Below are 21,242 nucleotides of genomic sequence, written 5' to 3' on the forward strand. Positions count from 1 at the left end.
CGAATAAAAATGGTTTTATCTACGTATGTTATGTATATTGCTTCATAATGTTTTCGGAAATGCACCCAAATCCATGTATTTCGCATTAGTTAGCTATTCGAAACAATGCTGCAACTTGATTTTCTCTAATAAACACTTGCTTTATTAACCGTCGCCAAATGTCTATACGCCGGTAATGAATATTATTGTTGTAACTGTTAAAATAACGATCTACTTAAGCATAACTAAATCCAAATCATCATCTGCATAGAAAAAAGCGCACCGGAAGTGTAACGCACAAAGAAAATTGGAAACAGCGCAACAGAGCACGGTGGAAAAGTGGTGCGTTAATGTAAGAAAATCTTAATGAATCTTACCATTTTCCGGTCATTGCCCTGTTCTGATATATGTTATCTATTTACACATTTTTTAGCACGTTCCCGCACCAGGGCTAAATAATGTTCCCGCCGTACGGAATATATCCTTAGGTAAATAATTGCATCGAATATTTGGTCTATAAATAAGATTGCTTTTACACACATGTGTATCTGTCACCAACTGTACGTTATTCTCCTTTCCGTACATTGGATTTATAGAACTCGTTTAATACAAGCATCCTAAATAGTTTCTCTAATTCTAATACCTCTCGAATACAGTTGGACAGTTAGTGAAATTACTGGATCCTACCACGACCTGCGCTGTTTTTGTCTTTCGGTAAAGAGAAATGGATCGAAGGTGAGAAGAAAGGAAACGGCGTGAGGGTTGGGTGAAATGAGAACATTAGATGTATCTTTATATCTTTGGTCGTGCCGAAACTGTTACCCGGATCAAACGACGGGGTCATGTTTTGTCAGTGAAATTAATTATCCGGATATTCAAATTATGGCTCCTAGCTGCTTAAAATTACATCATTCGCTACCGGAAGACGCATTACTAAAGCTTAAATGTGAAACAAAACAATACTCTTAATAAACGTATCTTATCTACGTTACGTACGTTAAAATATAACCTCAACAGCTTAAGAATCACTCTAAAAATATGGCCTTTTCCTTGCCCAAACGGCGTTCTTGACGAATGCTCCCTCGGCGGCATATTCCTTCACTATACGTCAAACAAACTGTCCACACCCCGTCAGTGCACGGCTGTAATCGTAGCTATTGATTAAGAAATTGACTTGCGACCTAACGAAAATAAATTCCATGTTCTTCACCATCCATTTTGGCTATCAAAATACACGGCAACCACCCTGCGTCCCTGCGTCAGTCTTTTCTGCATCGATGCCCTACGCCAAATATCGGTTCTCTAAATTTGCTATCTAAAACAACCCTGTTTTCCATTCCATTTACTTGTCAAATACATCACACAGAGTGCCCAAAGGTGATAACCGTTACAACAGCATATCACGTTTAAACATTTCCTAAACTCTCCTTTTCCTGCATTAATGTCCGATCGAATTCGCTCAAATATTAAAGCCCGTTGTAAGAAGAAAAGTTATAGCAAAAGCATCGAAAAAAAAATCATTCCTAGTTCCAGTGTTTGTACTTAGTGTGAGTTGGAAGCGTTTTTTGCCCGTTGCTTTCTTTGTTTCGATAAAAACTCCTTCCTTTTCTTTTAGGCCTCTTATTTGCAAAACTGTGTGCCACGATCATCTCGCAAAGCTTCCTTTTTGATGCTTATACCTTGCTATTTCGTGCCGGTTTCGGTGGTGGTGTTGGTGGTCGTTTGCGATCGTCGTATCTTCCTCCACCACTGCCCGGCGGTGGACTGCTGCATCCGGATACGTTAGAGGAACTAGAATTGATCACAATTACGCTATGATTTCGTGTTTCCACCACATCGTAAGAGGCGTTAACAGCCACCACGGTAGTGCCCGTTGCCAATAGTGGCTTAAATGTTATGTAGTGGCTTGCATTGCTCGGCTGCTGTATGTGTGGCGCAGGTGTAGTGTACTGCCGCTGTTCGATCGTGCCCTTACCACCACAAGGCAGATTAGTGTAATCGGCATCGGTTCGTGTTTTGAGTGGCAATGGTGGCGGTACGCTGTCTTCCTCTGATGTGGTAGAACCATTGGTTATTATAGAATTGCGATTGCTGCTACTTTCGGCCGAACCAATCGAATTGGTGTCTCCTGTGGTGATTCCGTTGGGTGTTGCGCCACCACCCGGCAGCACTCTACTACCCATCGTTGGGGTTGCAATGCTTGGTGGTCTTGACAGGCGCTTCTCTTTCTCCACTTCCGAGCGTAACGGCCGTTTTGGATGCAACTAAAATTGGAAGCAATGATTAGATGTTATGCCAAATGAACACTTTTCAAGAGATATCGCTCAGATCTTACCTCCTCGGTTAGTTCGAATACGGGCAACGTGTTGGTAGGAGTGGTTGCGTTCGAAACAGCAGTTACAGTGCTGCTCGATAGAAGACTCATTGGACCGCCACTATCCCTATCGGAGGAGACAATGCTGGAACTATGCTCGCTTGCCGTCGAAATGGGACTAGTGTAAAATTGACTATTGGACACCGACAAACTTAACGATTCTCGATCCATCTTGAGTGAAGAAGAGAGAAATAATTAATATCATTCTTTATATATACAACACGTGCATATTAAACGTTGTATATTACACCACTACTTACTTTACGGCTCGATCGTCGTTTGGTGAGTGTTTTATCCTTTTTTGCTTTCGAACCGGGTGATGTACCGAGGGACGTTCTAACAAAATTAACAAAAAAAAAAGAATGAAAAAAAATAGGATAAAATTATGATGTAAAACAAAACAAAACAAATAGCAAACTTCAGCATGGTCACGCATGTGTACACGACAAAACACTGAATAGTATAAAATGTATATTCACAACAAAGTATAAGAAAAGAGGAAAATGCGCACAACCAAAACAATGGAAAATAGAAAGCAGATGAGTAAGGAAACAAATACACCGAACGAATCCGTCGTAATGCCATTAAAAGAACGAAGTGCAAATGATAAGCAATTAATGTTGAAGGAAGGAAAATATATGTTGCGACATGATTTTCCCGTTCGAGTGCAGTATGTGCGATGATAGGTCGAGTCTGTAGAAACGTAGTTAAGAAACGTGTCGAGTTTCATTGTACGAGCGCGTAGAATAGCACACACACGGGATAGTAGGAAGAGAAAAGAATTGGGAGAAAAAGGTATATGAATTATTAAACTGCAATATACAACACAAGAAAGAGAAGAAAGCAGTAATCTTGAGCAGTAAAAAGTTGGGTAACATATGGTGCTGATCTTTCACAACTTTTACACCGGAAAAGCGATACTTGTGTGCTGTTGTTCATGTATGATCTTATTTCAGGGTTTTCAACAGCACAGGTTAGCCATGGGAAATAGAAAATTCAGTATAAGCACCCAACTATGTCTCGGAAGAGGGTATGTGTGCACGAACAACGATCGTTCGTTCGTTCCGTTGTAGCGTGTCAATTTGTACGGAAGGAACGCCGGAAGGACACAACAGTAGAGTGAAAAGCACACGATCACACGCACACGAACTCACAGCGAACCGATCTTCACCACACACCATCCGAGATGTTCTGCTTTGCTCACTAGCAGTTGGAAGCCACTAACAAATGGGTTCCTCGATCGATGCTCCATCTCTCTAATGCTTTGTGCAGTGTATCCTTGCTACTATTCCTGTCAAGCTTTTCCTAAATTTACACCGCGTGCCGATCGACGTTTTCGGGAGTACCTAATAAACGAGCACTTAAAGTGCGCTTCAACCCAAAATCGGTTGCAGATAGCAACTAAAGATCACCAGACAGTACCAACAGCGACCTTCCACAAATGGAGTGGAGTAATGAAAGATAAATTAAATGCAAAAGAAAGAAATGTTTAAAAGGTCATAATTGTATCGCAACCGACAAAAAATCAAACACACACATTGTATGCCATTGTAAAGTGTACGATTGTTCTGTACTGAAATGCCCAGAATGTGTTTGTATGCGTGTTTTGTGTCCAACTGCCCAAGAGCAATCGGAAGCTGTACGGGTTTGTTGTGTGATAAATGAATTTGCTGATTTTCTTTTTGGTACACACAAGCCAAAATGCGGGAATATAAATACAATAGGCGCAAGCAAATTTTTTATACGCACTGTCGCAGTTTGGTGCCAATCTTGGAGGACAGGTTGGATATCAATTTTCCGCCGGACCCAGTTGCGGTAAAACTGGACAAACTTATTCGATCGAACTCGAAGAAGTCACTAGTCCCGGAATGCATTGCATATGTTGAAGAGTACGGATAAAATTTTGTGTTTATGCAAATCATGCAATCATTAAAACAGTAAACGCCACCGCGTTGATGGATAGAATGTTTAAGGACGGGGTGGAAAAAATGGGAAGAAACAAAAAACATTTCAATGAAGATAACTGCTTTTAGAAACAAGAAAACGAAGGACAGGATTTACGAATTGACCCCGAAAGAAAGGACGCACGACATATCCCACAAATGATGAATGATGTGCTGATTGGTGAGGTACTTTCCTTTCTTTCTCTCTTCTTCTTCTTCCATCTTATACCTCTAGTCTCTCGTTGGGTCAATTCGGGTTCCTTTTGCTTTAGTAATAAAATTTTAAAATAGGAGCTTGGCTAGTTCAAGCGTTGAGCCGTTTACCATCTCGATCACGGTGGTCACCTTCTTACCTTGCTAAGTTGACCGTATTGAAGTTGGCCAAGTTGGCGATAGTGTTCTTAAATCCACCCGAACTAGTCGTCGTTGGACGACTGTTTTGGTTCTTCGAGATTCCGCTACTGCAAAGGGAAAATGGCAAAAATGAATCGGCTGTGCGATGGAGCTTGATCTTCCGACAACCGCTCAACTCGCTCGTATACTTACTCGGACGATCCAATACTCGTTTCCGACAGACGACTTGAATCCATACTGATCTGTGGCTGATTGGCCGATATGTGCCGACGCAACGTTACCTCTGCGTCTCGATCGATTTTAATATCCGTCACACGTTTGCCATACTTTGTCTCCACGTTCGCCTGTATCGAAGCAAAGCATTTCTCCAGCTGATCATGCAGCGGGAGCAAACTGGCGGGAGTTTTCATTTTGTGCAGCAGCAGCGCTACTTCGAGCAGTGGAATCTGGGACGCGATCAGATCTTTTAGTCGCGCCACTAGGTGATCGTCGCCGGGATGTCGCTCAAGGTATAGTGGCGTTAGGAAGGCTTCCTCGTAAATCCGAAGCCCACCATTGATCGCGGCATCGACCACACCCTTAATGATGGCGCTCAGTGAGTGAACCGGTATCCGTGGATCGTTCTGATGCTCCAGCACCAGATCCCGGATCGCGCGGTTCTTTGCATCAACCGTTTCGATAGCCATCTCAACAGGAGATATCTGCGAACGGGTGAAAGATCATTGTTAGTTACTGTTAGTAGCTGCAATTTAGTGAAGTAGCTAAATTCTTAACACTCACCATGATGGTTTCGGAACACTTTACCGGGAACCATCGCAGAATACCTGGCAATGGATCTGTCGTTCGCATAATCGTACGCTCATACGACGTACCGGCGATATCATCTCCACTTGCCTGACTGTCTCGTATAGGACGAGAAAACTGGAACTCGCTCACGTTGTTCGATTTGTAGAACTTCACGATATTAGAAGCGATCGTTTGCGTATTTTTGCCTCCGAACCGTATATCACGGCTAACCGGATCGACTTTCACGATCTGTATGAACTGCCCGTCACACTCCAGTATTTCCGAACCGGGTGTAAGTGTTGTCAGCAGTTCGGCGCGCGGATGTTGGCTTAGTATGCGCATGTTGAAGGATCCTGCATCTTCGTACTCGTTGCCTCGATACACAAACTCTTTGTTGCGCAGAAACTCGGGAAATCCTGTGCCATAGAACGTGACACGGTAGTAGATCGACTCGTACCGTGTCGTTCGCAGTATGCTTTCGTAAAACTGTGACATTTTCTTATACAGTTCGCTCAAGCTGAGATAATCGTACACTTCGTTCTCGTACTGCTGCGCTAGTTCCTTGCACAGATCGATAGCATATTCCCACATTTTGCCCTTGTCGAACAGATCGATCATGCTGCGGTATAGCTGCTCCTTGAGCGTGCGATGTGTCGGACAAGAGTAGTGCCGCTTAGATTTTAGCAACAACGACAGCGGTGTTTCATCCCAGTTTAGCTCATTGCTGTGCAGTTTCAACGTGTATGCCGCCTCCGTAAAGTTGTCAAACTCCATGTGCAGTTCGTACAGTTTATCCACGTACCGGATGTACATCTCCTTCCGGTTTACGTCCGAGTAAAACTGCAGCAGACTCACGGTACACGCCATCCGATTCTCTTTACTTTCGTCGTGTATGAGGCAGCGGTACTCGAGCAACTTTTCCATTAGCTGAGTCAGTACCTGGACACACTGCACACCGTACGTTTGCAGGGTACTATGATTGCTGCAAGATTCGTACATAATCTCGTAGAACAAATCCTTGTACTCAGCGTCACCGTACCCACCCTCGATGTAGTGATCCAGCTTCTCAATAATCTCCTTTTCGAAGTCATTAAAATTCCCTTTAATGTGGGCGGTGTTCCGCTTCGTATCACCGTAGCTCTCCATCGCATACTTCGAACTATAATACTCGCACTGCATCATGTCGAAGAAGATCGGAATGGTGGCGCGACGCAGATCCTCCTCCGGAATCATGCTCATCTCCAGGATCGGTCCAACGAGCCGCGGTACGAACATGATCTTGTGCTCACCCAGGTTGAACCACATCTTCCGTATCTCGAATACCGTTTCCCGCCGGATGTCACGGTACGTGCTGCGTATGACCGACTGTTTGGTTTTGCTGAACAGGTTCAGCTGCAGTGCCGGCTGCGTAAGGAACGTTATGGAGCACTGGAAGTAGTTCGACCAAACCTGCTTCTCGAACGGGCTGAAAAACTGATCCATTATGATGGCGGCAAAGTGCTGCAAGCTGCCAAGGATCACCATGTTTTGGTGCATGATCATGTCTAGCCAGTCGATCGGGAAGACTGGCTTGGAGACTAGTTCCTGGAACACGAGCAGTATCTCGGTGAGGAAGTCCAACAGATCGTAGCTCGTGAGAAAGCTGCGCATATAGCACTGATAATGCGCCTCAGTCATGCTGCGGAAGATCCCTAACATAATGGCCACCAGATTGCCTACGAGCGGATTGCTACGATCCATTGCAATCGAACTCTGGATCACCGTTCGGAGCAGGATCAACATTATGTCCCGGATGTCATTGTCTACCGGACCGATGTCTTCCTCGCTCTGGAACAGCAGCTCTAGCATGTTGTTCATGATGTTGACACATTCGGCCACCTAGTGGTAAGATTTATTGTAAATGCGCGAAAGATGAAAGAGAAAGATGGAGGTTAGCTGGTGAAAACAAATAATTTGACAAGTTTCTTGAAAGAGAATTTGATAGCTGTATTACATCATATCAATCGAAATCAACAATCACACACGCTGCGTTACACTCTGCAAAAAAAAAGAAATAAATATTTCACACTCAAACTGTCAGGCGTATTCAAAAGGGGTTTGCTGCGGTGGTAGTATTACACACAAAATTACACTAAAATAATACAATTCATGTGTCACTGCCAGCATTAGGCAGATACACGCGGTTACAGCACTCGCAATACACCGATACGTTTCAAACAAACATTTGTGAAAGTAAGAAAACTTCAAATTCATCCAAACATGTTGCTGTTGAGCATTGAGAAATTAAACGTACAGGATTGACACTGAAAAGAGCTGTAGTAGAAGAAAGTGGAGTAAATAATACCTTCGTCTTAGCGGTGGTTTCACGCGTGTGAAGCTGGGATTTGCTTTCCCCAAGTACTTTTGCTGCTTTGGTAAGATTTTTCTCCTGCTGCCGTATGTCGAACATAAAGTCACCCTGTGCCGTTGCGTGATAAAAGCGCATCATCACCACCATCATCGCATCACCAGCAACACCGTAAATTTAACCACATCAACATCACACCATCATTTTACAATAAATCACCATTCATCATTGCCATCATCAATTTCATCGTCAAACCGTGTAGAGAGGGAATGAATGTGGTGCAGGATGGGCAAAGGGTTGTTTTTGGTGGGTTTTGTGTATTGTGTTGTTTGCCGTGTCGTTTTTTCCCGAATATGAATAGAACATAATGTAGGCGTATGCGTACAGATAAATTGAGTTCAGGTTTTTAAAAAGTATCATCGAACGTTAATAAACGCATTCAAATTGCGATAAAATACAATGAACATACCAAAAACAAATCAATTAAAGCAAATAAAGTATAACAAAAACACAAAAATTCATAGAACATAACAAAAAATAATCAAAGTAGAGTAACAAAGAACAGTCAAAATTATCGTGAAGCAAACAAAATGGAATTAATTTACCATTTTTGCGCAAAATAGCATCAAATAAATAAGTAAAACAATTGAAAAAGTAAAATAAAGTAGAGCAATATTATGGAATAAAAGAATCCCATTAAATTTGATTGTTTCGCCGAAGGGAAGCATACAACGATCACGATGTAAAAGTGTTTTCGGTCAGTTTCCAACCACCGGATGGATGATGAATTGGTTTGTGTGTTGTTGTTTTTTTTATATTTGAGTGGTCCGCATTTGGGTTGATTGTGTTGAGTGTGTCCCAACAACAGGATAAACCGGGAAAAGGGAACGGGGTTGAGTTATTGCGAAATGTTTGTAATGCAAATATGGGAAGGGAAGGAAAAAAGAAAAAAGAAAATACAACTTTGTTAAACTCATCGGTATTATTTATCGACACGTATCGCTAGACTAGGTAGTAGTACCCAAGATACCGAACTGAACATTCATTCCCGAAACGATGGACACGTGTGTAGAAACGGGTAGGATGCACAATATACCAACGAGGATGATTGCTCTCTATTGTGAGATGTTAGTCTGGCGGATGTTAACAAAATAAACATATATTTTACAAAGGTAACAAAATGATTGGTACGAAATGCACTTCGACCGAGTTGATGAGTGTGATGAGATTGGAAGGTATGTAGATATGAGCTACACGCATGGAACGTTAATATCGTTTGATTATAGAACCATTAGTATGACAATGATAACATGAATCGAGGAAAATGAGAGTGTTTGCAGGGAAATGATTGATTTCAGAGGAAAATGGTGACAGGAGCAATCGATAGGAAGTAGTTCATGGTAATGTATACAATACTATTCGACATGTTGGGACGGTGATGATTGATAGCAGTTTCATTCTGGTGTACCTTTCTGTTTTACTGTGGTTCAGTTTGGCTGCCTATCGTGATTGGTGATGTGAGATGAATGTTGGTGAACTTCTCATCCTTTCGCACGTCGGTCAATTGGTGCAAGAAGGAAGGTGAAAGTACTTCGTGCAAGATTGACAGATACACACACACACACAACACACTAAGGAAGGACACGTGAAAATGTGGTGATTGGTGATAGGAGTTTTCATGCTTCGTTTGATAAACACAAGATAACGCTTAAACATGATAACAAAGATAACAAGAGTAAGATGCAACACCGCACATACAGCAGGAACGGTGCATGTATATAGGTACTCCGTTGTCCACAGAATAATGCAGGTGAACAACACATTCCTTCTGGTGGTGCTTTCGTAACTACCGTTTACAGGTGAGATAGGTGCGGGCAGAAAATAAAACAAAACGTCAGGCAAACATAAAATGGCACACATAGAGAAAAGTAAGATAGTGGCAGAGCAAATTGGCAACGGAAAAAGGATGGACAGCAGCACACTGAAAGTGGTACGTACAAAAAGATACGTATTGCATGCATGAATGAGAACAAAACATATCACACACAAACATAAAACGAGCAATAAACATTAGCTAAGAAAGAAAGTGTTTAACCGGAAGTGGTTGACGTTCAACTACGTACCTCTTCCTTACTCTCGAGCTTATCCTTAATTTGGCGACAGAACACGGGCAACAGTATCGCTCGGCATTTGGTCAACTTGAACAGCTTCGAGTCGACAACATCCTTGATGCATGTCATCTTCGACTGGTTTAACCGCCCAGTCGGTATGTTCGTGATGATGTCCACGATTTTCTGGCTCAGCTTAACCGGATCGTAAACCTGCATCAGATCGGAAGCAATGATGTGCAGGTACTTCAGGAGGGCACCCTGCGACTTTAGCAGATCGTTCTGGTACTTGATCAATTCGGAGAATGACTCGAGCAGCTCCTCGAGACTGGCCACGAACAGTTCACGATCCTTGTCCTGGTTTAGATCGGCAAACAGTAACCGCGAGCGGATGATGAACTTCATGATGTACTGCAGGTACTTTGTGGTGCGATAGAGCGCCTCGTCATTTTCGTTCACCGTGTAGATGTTTGCCATGGCACGATCCTTTGAAATGTTATTGATGGCATTCCGGATGTGCGTTTGCACAACGTTGATTAGTTTTCTGCAAATGGGAACAAAACAAAAACCGAAACAAAACAAACGTTTAGTAAAAAGTTTGTTTGAAGACACGCGCAGAAGGTTCACACTTACTCGTAAGCTAATGTGGCGGAGAAGCTTTCGTTTATGTACAGATCGAGCACGGACTGGAAGTGTTGATACTTAAGATCGTACACAATTTCGATGAGTCGGAGTAGACATTTGAACACCAAATTGTCGTACTTGGCAGGGTCCTCATTGGAGACCAGTATGTTGAAGAGAGCGTCCAGAATATCCTGCAGAAATTTGACCACTTCCTCGCATCGTACGTTCATTAGAGCGTTCAATGATTCTTCCATCTTTTCCTTCCGAGACGACCAATTTAACAGCCCAAGAATGTCTACGTTCTGTGTTAGCTTTGTGCTGCACAGGTTCGTTTCGATGATGAAACCGTCCTTGGAGGCGAGACTGAATCCACTAATGGATGGTTTCGAGCTACCGTTCGGCAGTTCCTCCGTAAGCGAAGGCAAACTTAAGTAGTTAAATTGCGTCTCCTCGTCGTACTTCTTGTGGTCAATTTTGTAGACCAGCAGCGTGTGGCGCTTGTGCTGCAGCGTGGTACCGTCATCGTTCATCAACCGTACGTACGACAGTCCGAACGGTTTCTCCGAACGATCCTTTGCCTCGTTCGAACTGCGGTGCTTGAAGGTGAACCGCAAATGGCACTGCTTAAACTCCTCGATCGGCACGTCGATCTTGAACGTTTCACCCCACTTCGGACGATCCTCATGGTAGTAGATGACGGATTTGTACTCATTCAGCGAATTTCCGCCTCCCCCGTAGCTGATGACGCCCGGGATCGCAACACCTTTCTTATTGCACACGTACGCCGTCACCTCGATGTTTTTATCGCTGCTCTTTGAGCCCTTGGAAAACTCGCCCGAAACCAACGTCAGATACAGATCGTTTCGCACATCGCCCGGAAAGATCACCTCCGGAAAGCCCATTTTGCGGGCGAACGCCACATTGCCTAGGACAAGATGGGGATATTCGTCACGGACCTGCTTGATATCGCCGAACAAAATATCAACACTGATCCATATGGCCGCATCGCTCTTTTCGCCGAGATCTTTGTTAGTGATCAGCTTGCGTAATGTCGTCTCCAACGGTTCTTTTTCGCACGGTATAAACGGCATTTTGAGTTGCGTGTCGCTCTTGAAATCTTCCGAACGTTTAATTATCGGCTGAAGATCCAACGTTGCTACACCGAATGGTCGGCGCATATGAAACTCATTGATGGAGCTAGACGAGATGGTGGACCCGATGGATGGTGTTCCAGAGCTAGACTGCCCACCTGTCGAACCAGGCCCTGGTGAGGATGGAGTACTCATCTGAGTATGCAGATGATTCCGATTCGATTTGTAACTCCCGCTGCTCGAGGAGTTGGCCATACTGCTGCGCCGCAGATCCGTATCCTTACCATCCATTGCACCGATCCTCACGACATACGCCACCAGATATATTTTGTTGCGGCTCAAATCATTGCCCGACAGATCCGTGAACAACACCTTAATGTTGTTGAACTGATCCAGATCCGCGGCCATACCCTGGCGGCTCCACCTGACCACGTAGTTCTCTGTGATGGCCCGCATCTCATCACCATCGTACAGTGTGAACAGAATTTCCGTATCTTCGCTCAATCTGCACACGAAATTGTGCACCGACAGCAGCAGATTGTGCGAATGACGGTTGATGATATCCAGATTGCGGTTCTTGCTGTTCGATGTGTTGGCACGCTTGATCCGGTCTACCGCATTGAGGTGATGCTCGTACAGTTGCGTGGTGGAGGTGCGCTCTATATCCACTATGTTGCCACTATCGTCCCGCACAACCATGTCCAAGTTCAGGATCTTATTGCCGGTGTCGATTTCACTGGTCGCTTTAAGTTTAATGTTCTTCATCTCGTCCACCGGTAGATTGCCGGAGAGCAGTTGCGACCGCAGCCTTATCAGCTCGAGCATCTTACTCTGTACCAGCTTGAACGAGGGATGTGTCGATAGGTAGAGCCGACGATAGAGATACTGCCATTCCTGCAGCACCGATGTGATCTCCTCGACGATTTCGCTGCGCCGTATCACCAAATCGCCATCGCGGGACGTTTTGCTTTCAACCGGATGCACGTACGTCTTCGGAAAGATGCCCGACGCATCCGAGCTACTGTTGCGACCGTAGTACCAATGGAAGGACTCCTGCTCGATCACCACCGTGTCACCAACGTCCAGATCGATGTGATGTTGCTTCTCGTTTGCCGCGTAGTTCGCTTTCGCTGTTGATAGAGGAAAGGAACAAACAGAACTGATCAGTACCGTTGGCTAGTGGTGCATCCGCAACCTGAAAAATAACAGATTCGTCCATTCATCCGCCACCCCTTGCCTAATGCCCAGCTCCACCAGCGGGAATCAATTTGCATCCGGAGAAATTATTATCCCAGATTCGGGTCACGGTGACCTTTATAGCTTGTTGATTGGCCGCAGCGTACTGTGGACATGCAAAAACAAAAAAGGGTGAGACAGCCTTCCAGGGTTAGCGCGAGTTAACTGTTATGCGCAACTCGATACACTGGTGGCCACAATGCTAATCCGATTGAAACAATCAGTCCCAGGGGTTACGGCAAACTGGCCAGGAACTTTTCGCTCATAATTCTCCCCTATTTCCCACGCATAGCACCGGCTGCATATGTCTGTGTTACAGTAAATGTTGATTGAAAAAGATTCAATTAATTAATGAACCTCCATGGTAAGGAACACGGCAAATGCAGAGTTAATAAAGGCTGGCCGCTTGTGTATACCATAATATGTGGAGCTTATTTCCTTTATGTTGGTAAAACTCGAAATGCAAAACGAGATGTTAAATAATTAAAGCAACTAATATATTCATTATTCTAATATACATCATCGGATAAAACGGACGTAGGTATGAGCACAAAAATTACATCATTCTTCCTGGCTGTTCACAATCTTCAACCGTTTACGATGAATATTCAAACGCTCCCCTTACAAGTGGTACGAGAATTTATTTTATAAATCGTGCCCTTTCAAAGTGATGGCAAGAACGATGAAGTTCTCGTTGACGATCGTCAGGCATATCGAACGACGTACCAAGTTAACGGATGGATGGTCAAAAACACAGTCGAGCGTGCAGGCACTTGGGGCTTTTCCAGAGCAGTGAAAACCTACCTATTCCCGAGTCGTCAGAAGACGGAGCATATAGTTTGACAAAGGTTCAAGGGAAGCACAAGCACTGCAAGCAATTTGTGTACAATGGTGTTTATTTCATTATGGTGAACTTGTTAGTCACTCTCCCCGATATGCAATATTTATGCGGTTGTGTAAGAGAGAGAGAGAAAGAACGTGTTTCAGAAAATATTAACGAGCATTTCGAATATTTCTTTCATCAAGTATAATTCATAGTCAGTCTAGCATCCTCATTACCGTCTCGGTATTAAAAAGGCGGTATTTAACTTTGAAGAGTTCCACCCACGGTACGGCACTGAATGAAGTCTTCGACCGATAGCAGCGCATGACCATGACTGATGAGTTCGTTTGCTTCACCTTAGAGATTCCCCCTTTCTGCGGCATACATTTTTCGCAGGCCGCACCCGGTAAATGTTATTCCCATTTCGCTGTAAATCGCAATATCAAACGAAGAGTTAGCGAATCATCTGCATCGTCGGCAGCTAACGAGTGTATGCACCTTGCACACTAACCAGGAAACTGCGGGGAACTTGCACCGTAGGACACCCAACACTCTCATCCGAGAGTGCGGTGCAGCATGTCCAAGTGCAATTAGTTAAATGGGGCGCATCAAAAGCGAAAGTGGTCAACACGGGAAAGATTGGACTAAACGTGTGGCGGTGGCGAGTGTTCGCGGTCGGTCAATTGAGATGCATATCCCGTAGTTAAGCAGTGGCTGAAATTGCATCCCAACCCAGCAGGAAGGAGGATTACATATTTGCAAATTAGCACAGATTTTTACACCACCGGTTGTTGGGCTGACTCTGATATGGACACCGATAGACGACTATTTGCTCTCTTCTCTCGGCTTAACGAGATGCTAGAAATCATGCCGAATATAACGAGTTTACTATAGTCTTATTATTACCACGCAAGCCTTGAGTAGAAACGAACGATCTGGATGGGATTTGAGTACCTAAGCTGTTCGTGTGAAGAAATCGATCGATGCAGAAATTGTATTGGATAAAAATGATATTATTGCACGCATATTTATATTCACTCAAGTTGCTATGGCATACAAAATGTAGTGCATAGAAGATATTAATTACAATGTTATCGAAGGTTGCTAACGTTGTAACAAATCGAAAGAGCTGACCTAGATAACGTACATATCGAGGACGCAAAATAGCAGCTCAATATACTGCACTCTTGGCTGTAAGTTCCGTGCTGTCTCCTGATCCGGATTGACTGACTGTTTGACTGACAGCCGAGGAGGATATCTGCCTGTTACTTTGTGATGCAAACAGAATAAAACAAGTCGTATCGAATACGTTGTATGATGATGTTTTGTTTGTCGGTTTATAGAGATCTTGTGTCTCTTGGAAGCAGCAGGGAGAAAACATCATCTCCATAAGTTTTATTGTTCTACTGATCTACAATCCTGCAAACTTTGTACGTAACTTGCTTGTACTAAAGTTCGATCGCAGACGGAGCTTCCTGATTTGTTTCTGTGAAGATGATATTATTTCCTATTTGTCGAGAATGTTCTCCGCGCGAGTACATGTGTTCAACCGTTTGAAGACGAAAACACACCATGCTGTATGAATATAAAGAAACATAAAACAATAAACAAACAGTGCTACACCAAGGAGTACATAAAGATCAACAATTCGGAGCACATAACAACATACGGTAGGATAAACACAAATGATGTTAATACTGCTTTTGGTAAACAACACAATATACTGTGTTGACATGTTATAATCGCGGTGAAAACACTTTACGTTGCAAAAAAAAAGACTGGCTGTTTAAAAAATAATTGCCCCATGAACAATGGACGTCAATGGGGGGGATCCATACGGAGTTGATCGCGGGTTTTCTACTACTTTTTTTTCACACCACACCATATCTCGAGATCCACCGTGATATTCCACCGTGTGATCAACGAAGCAAAAACGTTATCTTAATTCTCATTCCGCTAGATTGATATCGATGCTGCTGGGGCGGTGAACCCAAGCGGCGAAGTGAATGTAATTTTTGACTAGCCAATCTATAGCCAATGACGTACGCAGCTTTCTCTCTGTCACCGGGCGATGGTCAACGCCTGTCCGGCTTGGGCTGGCAATACGCACATGTGTGATTGTGGGACTATTTTTACCGTTCCCTCCTGCACGATCACCCTGCTACGAGCAGAACAGTGCACGCGTTGTTTATTTATGGTAGGATTTTCCTACCTTCATCACACGGACATCTCTTTTGCGTTGGTGTGGTTTCATTTTCCTACACATCTGGTAGCAGATTGTGATTTATTCACGGCGCTCGGTTTCGGGCTCGGTTCCGTCACAGACCCCGGAGGAGGGTGATTGTTTCGTCCTCCGATTGCCACCCAGGAGATGGTACCGCAATTGACATCGGTGTAAGCCGGCTGGCAGAGGCAACAAACGTGATCATTGTCTGCGAATATACGCCTCGGCCTAACTCGTGCGTGTGAGTCCGTCCGCTGTGTGTACACTTTTTAGACATCACCTGGTCACGCCAAGGGTGGTGATACTAGGAAGGGTAGTTGCGGGTGCTCAAAAAGTGTGCCATCAGCAATAGTATGGCGTGTGTATAGCCCGAATACCGAAACAGGGTGTACGCAACTACTGTTGCGGGGTTGCGTTTCACGCTCTGTTTAAACTGGCCGAAAGGTAGCAGAAAGACGGTCCGAGAGTTAGTTCCACGAATGGAAGATGTCATTTGGAAGCGGAAGGTAAATCGGTAAATAACTTTTTCTTATCATCTTTACTCATGCGCGATTCGTGCAAAGTTCAAAGATTATCAAACCGATATAAAGGCAAAATGATCACTATCTCGTAAAGGCTGCTAATGAGCACCTTGGTGAACTGAATTTAAGTTACCGATATTTGTACTCAACAAAATATAACTATTCAAACACAAGTATAAGTAATAACTAAGCATAACCAACCATAACTATTAGCCTCGAAAGGAAAATTGAAACATCAAGTTCAGTGGCATCGTCCGGTTATTACTTTTTTCCAAGCTTCACGCTTTCCATTTAGCAGGGAGGGAGAGGAACTTATTTTGGCAATTGCTTTGCCTTATGACTTTACATCACTTCTGGAAGGGAGCCACTGTGTACACTCGTCACTTAATGTAACGTCAACTAAACATATGCACACTTCAGTTGCTAAGTACATGACCCTTCGAACCATTCGCCCTGCATTTGGGTCGTTGCCCAAAGCCATTCGCCCTTTAATTAAAAATGGTTTGACGCGAAGTATTCTTTCCTTGCCGGTATCCGTCACTTCACGATATGTTTCGAAGCTCCCGGAACATGAAGTTTGTTCTTTTGCTACGGTTTCTTACCGATAAAAGAAAATAAATAACCAACATTGCCCATCTGGCCGAGTTAAGGCAGACTCTCCCCAAGCAGCTCCAAGTGACCCAATTATGATGGTGCATGTGTAATGGGTAACGAAATGCATCGAACTAAATGCATTTGGGCCATAACAGAACAGAAGAAATGTAAACGAGGTTGTCATCACTTTGGGCTGACCATTCTCTCATACGCTGAGGAACGGTCTGGATCACGGATCGGTTTAATAAATCAGACCTTATGACGATACTCGTAATTCCGGCTCCTGTACATTCGCAATATTTTACATAGCCACACAATAGCGAACTATGACCCAGTTTAATGACTTCAAAACAAAGTGGTCCCTCCAGAGTGGCAAAGGCAACGACCGGCAAATGTGCCTGTGGTGCGCACGAAGGATTTCAAGTATTGTGGACATTGTTTTCCCGGCCAACTTTCGATGACACTTTCCACTTTATGCTCAGAGGAAAAACAACCCCTCTTCCACTCGCAAACCTTCATAACTCTGTTCTGTCCATGTTCGCTTCCTTCCTGCGCGCCGGTCATGTTTTGTTGGTGCCAGCAAGTAAATGAACTCGAAAAAACCCTTCTCTCGATTCGGTTGCAATGGCTTCGTGCCCTGAATTTTAAAAGCGATACCAACTCCACATCTCGTGCCCGTGCGCTCCAGGGGTATAACAGAACGGGGGACGAAAAAAAAATCTGTGTCATTATTTCGCTCACCACACCGAACTAACTGGGCGGCATGGTAATTCGATGCACGCTGCGAAATTCTACACTACACAAAATCGGACCGGGATATGGTTTCGCTCAACTGTAAGCATCTTTTGCCAATGGGAGTTAGAAGGAACTCTCCGAGCAGCATCAGCCTCTCCGCAGGTACTTACAAACGGACGCCGCTAAACCTTAGCTTGTCGTGATAAAAATAATATAAAAAACCTTCCAAAAGCATCCAGTGCACGATGCCAAGATTAATGTTACCTTAACAATCTCCGGGATCGCAAAGGGGAGCAGCAAGAACCATCCCATGCAGAGTGTACAGCGCTTCGCTTATGCTGGTAGATTTTCGCAGTACGCGTTTTCCCGCAGTGGAGGTCTCGGGGCTTTGCCATGCTCCAAACAAATTGATGCCATTGGAAGCATGCTGGTGAAATATTTATAATTACATTTCATTCAATTGCAACTCCCGCTTGCTTCAGTGCCGCTGTTACTCCAAAGGTAAGGATTTCTCCTTGGTTTTCCTAGCGGATTGCGGCGCTCCCGTGCGGGACATGCGGGTGTGGATGCGATGCGGGTACGTGTGTGGGCAAACATTGAGATCCAAAGTATAATTATGAACCCAGCGCTACTGTATATGTTGAACCTGTACAAAGACAAACATTTGTCCTTCCGAGCACGAGAGAAGTCAGCCGGCAGTCAGTGTTGGGCTGTTCACAGAAGAGATTCAGTGTCTATCGTAATGCTTCATAAGAAATAGCACCGTTCGCACTGAACCGCATACATGTCACAAATGGCACGATGACAGATGACGGAAAATGTTAACGCAAATAAGGAAGAATTAATCGCAGCATATAAGGCTCCTCTCGTGAGTACTCGTCTAGAAGTCGCTTTCTGCCCATTCAAGTAGTGTTGTTTACACACTGATAATAATTTACAGTAAAGGAAGCATAAAACCATCCACGAAATGATGTACGTAAGTTACTGTGTGGCACTACCATTTGCGTGAAAAAAAACAATGAAATCAAAGCAAAGATAAATCAGGAATGTTTATGCTTTCATGCTGGAGAGCGTGTGCAGTATTTTAGCGATTCAGATACATTTACAGAGAGCTCGGCAGGCAAGCAAGAAACAAGCAAAAATACAAATCATTCTTTGCCCTTTATCCCTCGCCCGAATGGCGCACAGTCTTTATCGTTATCATACCCCGCACACAACACACAGCTGCGTGCCTCTAGTGGCAGCATTGACTCATCCAACTTAGTCACGTTAACGATATAATAATTATGGAAGCAAATGTTTACTACCGACTACCGATTAAATTTCCCAGCTGAGAATTCCATGGAGAATAAGTAGCCGGTTTCACAGTTCGGCACGATTAGAAAGTGATTGTACATCTTTTCAAAGGAAATCACTTATTGCAACAATCCCTTGAAATACAAACTTCCTTGCGAGATTACGTTTTAATCAGAAAGAGGTCTTGGTTTCAACTGACTGCATGTTTAGCCTACACAACTGGACAATGGACTGGACTGGATTGGAATCCGAAGTTGGTGTAGGTCTTGTTGTCTAAAAGTCCGAGCAAGCTATCGCTACACCAGCGATACTGAGAACAGCAAAAACTGCAGTCGTTTAAGAAAATTCTACTGCTTGATCTACTCACAAGTTTGCAGTGAAAGTGCATGCATCCGGGCAACTCAAGAGCGTTGCAAATGAGATCTAATTTATGGCCGGAATATGCAGCACCGAAAACGAAATTGGACAATCAGCACTCTTCCTAAGCATATCGGAAAAAAGACCCAAACCTCCAAACGAAAGCAAACTCGCACCGCGGTGACCGCGAAAGTAAAAGGTAAAAGTCAAATTCCTTCCAACGGCGCGCGCAAAGGGACCGAAAAGATGACAAGCGAAAAGGCGAACCCCAAAATATATCAACCTTTCCGATCCCAATCCGCTTATCTTCCTTTCATTTGCTGCTTTAGTTTTTCGTGGCTGATGAACTGGGGTGCCTTCACTGAGCGAACCCGGGGTAGATGGATGCGATGACATTTGTGTGTCACGGCGGTGGACTGTTTTGCTAAACCCAAGCGAAAGTTGGCGCGACATTCGTTCCGGACTGTTCCTGTTTCGGCACATGATCACTACCGTCATGGGTCCCGCCTGTTTTTTGAGAGTTCTTAGCGATGCAGTGATACGAATGTCCGATGCGAAAGTCAAACGCTAGCAGGCAGGAGAATCCAGAGAAAGCCATCGTTGTCCACACCGTGCGCGCGTCTGTCAAAACCATTTAAACGATTTAGGCGTGGAGGTTGATCGACCGAGCGTGGATCTTCCATCTAACAACCCGCACAGCAAGCGTAGAGTTGTGCTCGTTGCAAATATTTAGTAAAACGATTGCAAAAACTCAGCAGAGCGCGCTGGCAACGTATTTCGTACATTCACACATGACCATTCGCGAGTTTATTGTGGCAGTTGCCGAAGCAATGCTGAACGTGCAACGCGGTTCGACGGTCGTGCGATGGGCAGCGGTGGCGAATTACATGTCGGTACAACACACCCCGCCTGCCAGACGATGACGACAGTACAACAAGCGTCGGCAGCCATTGAAGGAAGTTGAATTGCATCGTTCAGGGGCATCGCATGGTTAACGGAGCCCTTTAATCGGTTCCATGCCGCTGATCGTCGAGAAACCGGCGGCTCTCCACAATGGAAAGGGATTTGGTGGGAAAAGTGAGGTGCGATTTATGCTTTCAAACTCCAACCCCACACAACATACTGCCACCCTCCTCCCCCTCTTTCTCTCGAGCGCATCCGACCGCATACTTCCGGAGCCATTTTGAGGTGCGGCTTGTGACATCACAGCAGTTATCGGGTATTGCGAAAGGTCGCGAGAAGGTCGTCCGGTGACTGGAAAATGTGCCATAGAACACCGGTGGTTAGAGCCAGTGGTTAACCTCAGCGTACCTAGGTACATGAGGACAATATCAACAAGTGTTAACAGCATAGAATTATAAACCTTTAGACCCCTTTTGGGCTGTGAGTGTTTGAGGGACATTGGCGCAAAGTGAAAGGGAAATAAAATTCTGTCTTTTATGTTGACATGAGTATAATCGCACCATTATGGTTTTTGATAAACAGAAGTGAAGAAAATTTATATAGCCGATATTTGTCTCGTGTGCTTTCAAGGTTCAAATAAATTTGACAAGTAATTACAAACTAAGAGCTCTTTAATGTAAACTAAAAAAATGTATATACAATATTCTTCCTTCACTTTCGAAATTAATTAAGCATTATAAAACAGCCTACAATACAACAATGATATTATGTTTGATTATTCTCTTCTCTAATAAGGCTTTGTTCTCTTTCTTGCTTTGTTAAATAAAAGCATCGTTTTTTTGGAGCAGTAACAGTTACAGAAGAGAATTAAATTATGTTTCATTAAAATTGAATCTAATTTTCATTACTTTCCACACAATTTTGTAATAACAAAAAAAAACACACCA

General features: G+C 44.0%; 1 protein-coding gene across 1 annotated transcript; it reads right to left on the minus strand.

Moving 5' to 3' along the window:
* Positions 1–125: 125 nt before the first annotated feature.
* LOC128299235 (dedicator of cytokinesis protein 2) lies at positions 126–20,574 on the minus strand. The gene is made up of 11 exons (XM_053035133.1): positions 20,563–20,574; positions 10,525–12,782; positions 9,907–10,435; positions 7,781–7,894; positions 5,431–7,314; positions 4,843–5,351; positions 4,650–4,757; positions 4,103–4,210; positions 2,614–2,689; positions 2,315–2,524; positions 126–2,243 (listed from the first exon to the last, which is right to left on the minus strand). Exons 1-11 carry the CDS (start codon positions 20,572–20,574, stop codon positions 1,653–1,655), a joined length of 6,399 nt encoding a protein of 2,132 aa, XP_052891093.1. The 3' UTR covers positions 126–1,652.
* Positions 20,575–21,242: the final 668 nt, after the last annotated feature.

Source organism: Anopheles moucheti, chromosome 2 (genome assembly GCF_943734755.1).
Source record: "Anopheles moucheti chromosome 2, idAnoMoucSN_F20_07, whole genome shotgun sequence".
Lineage (NCBI taxonomy): Eukaryota > Metazoa > Arthropoda > Insecta > Diptera > Culicidae > Anopheles > Anopheles moucheti.

Coding starts and splice junctions, on each gene's coding strand:
- LOC128299235 (XM_053035133.1), bottom strand. Junction 2,525..2,613: donor AACGACGATCGAGCCGTAAA/GTAAGTAGTGGT, acceptor TCTTCACTCAAG/ATGGATCGAGAATCGTTAAG. Junction 2,244..2,314: donor TATTCGAACTAACCGAGGAG/GTAAGATCTGAG, acceptor TTCCAATTTTAG/TTGCATCCAAAACGGCCGTT.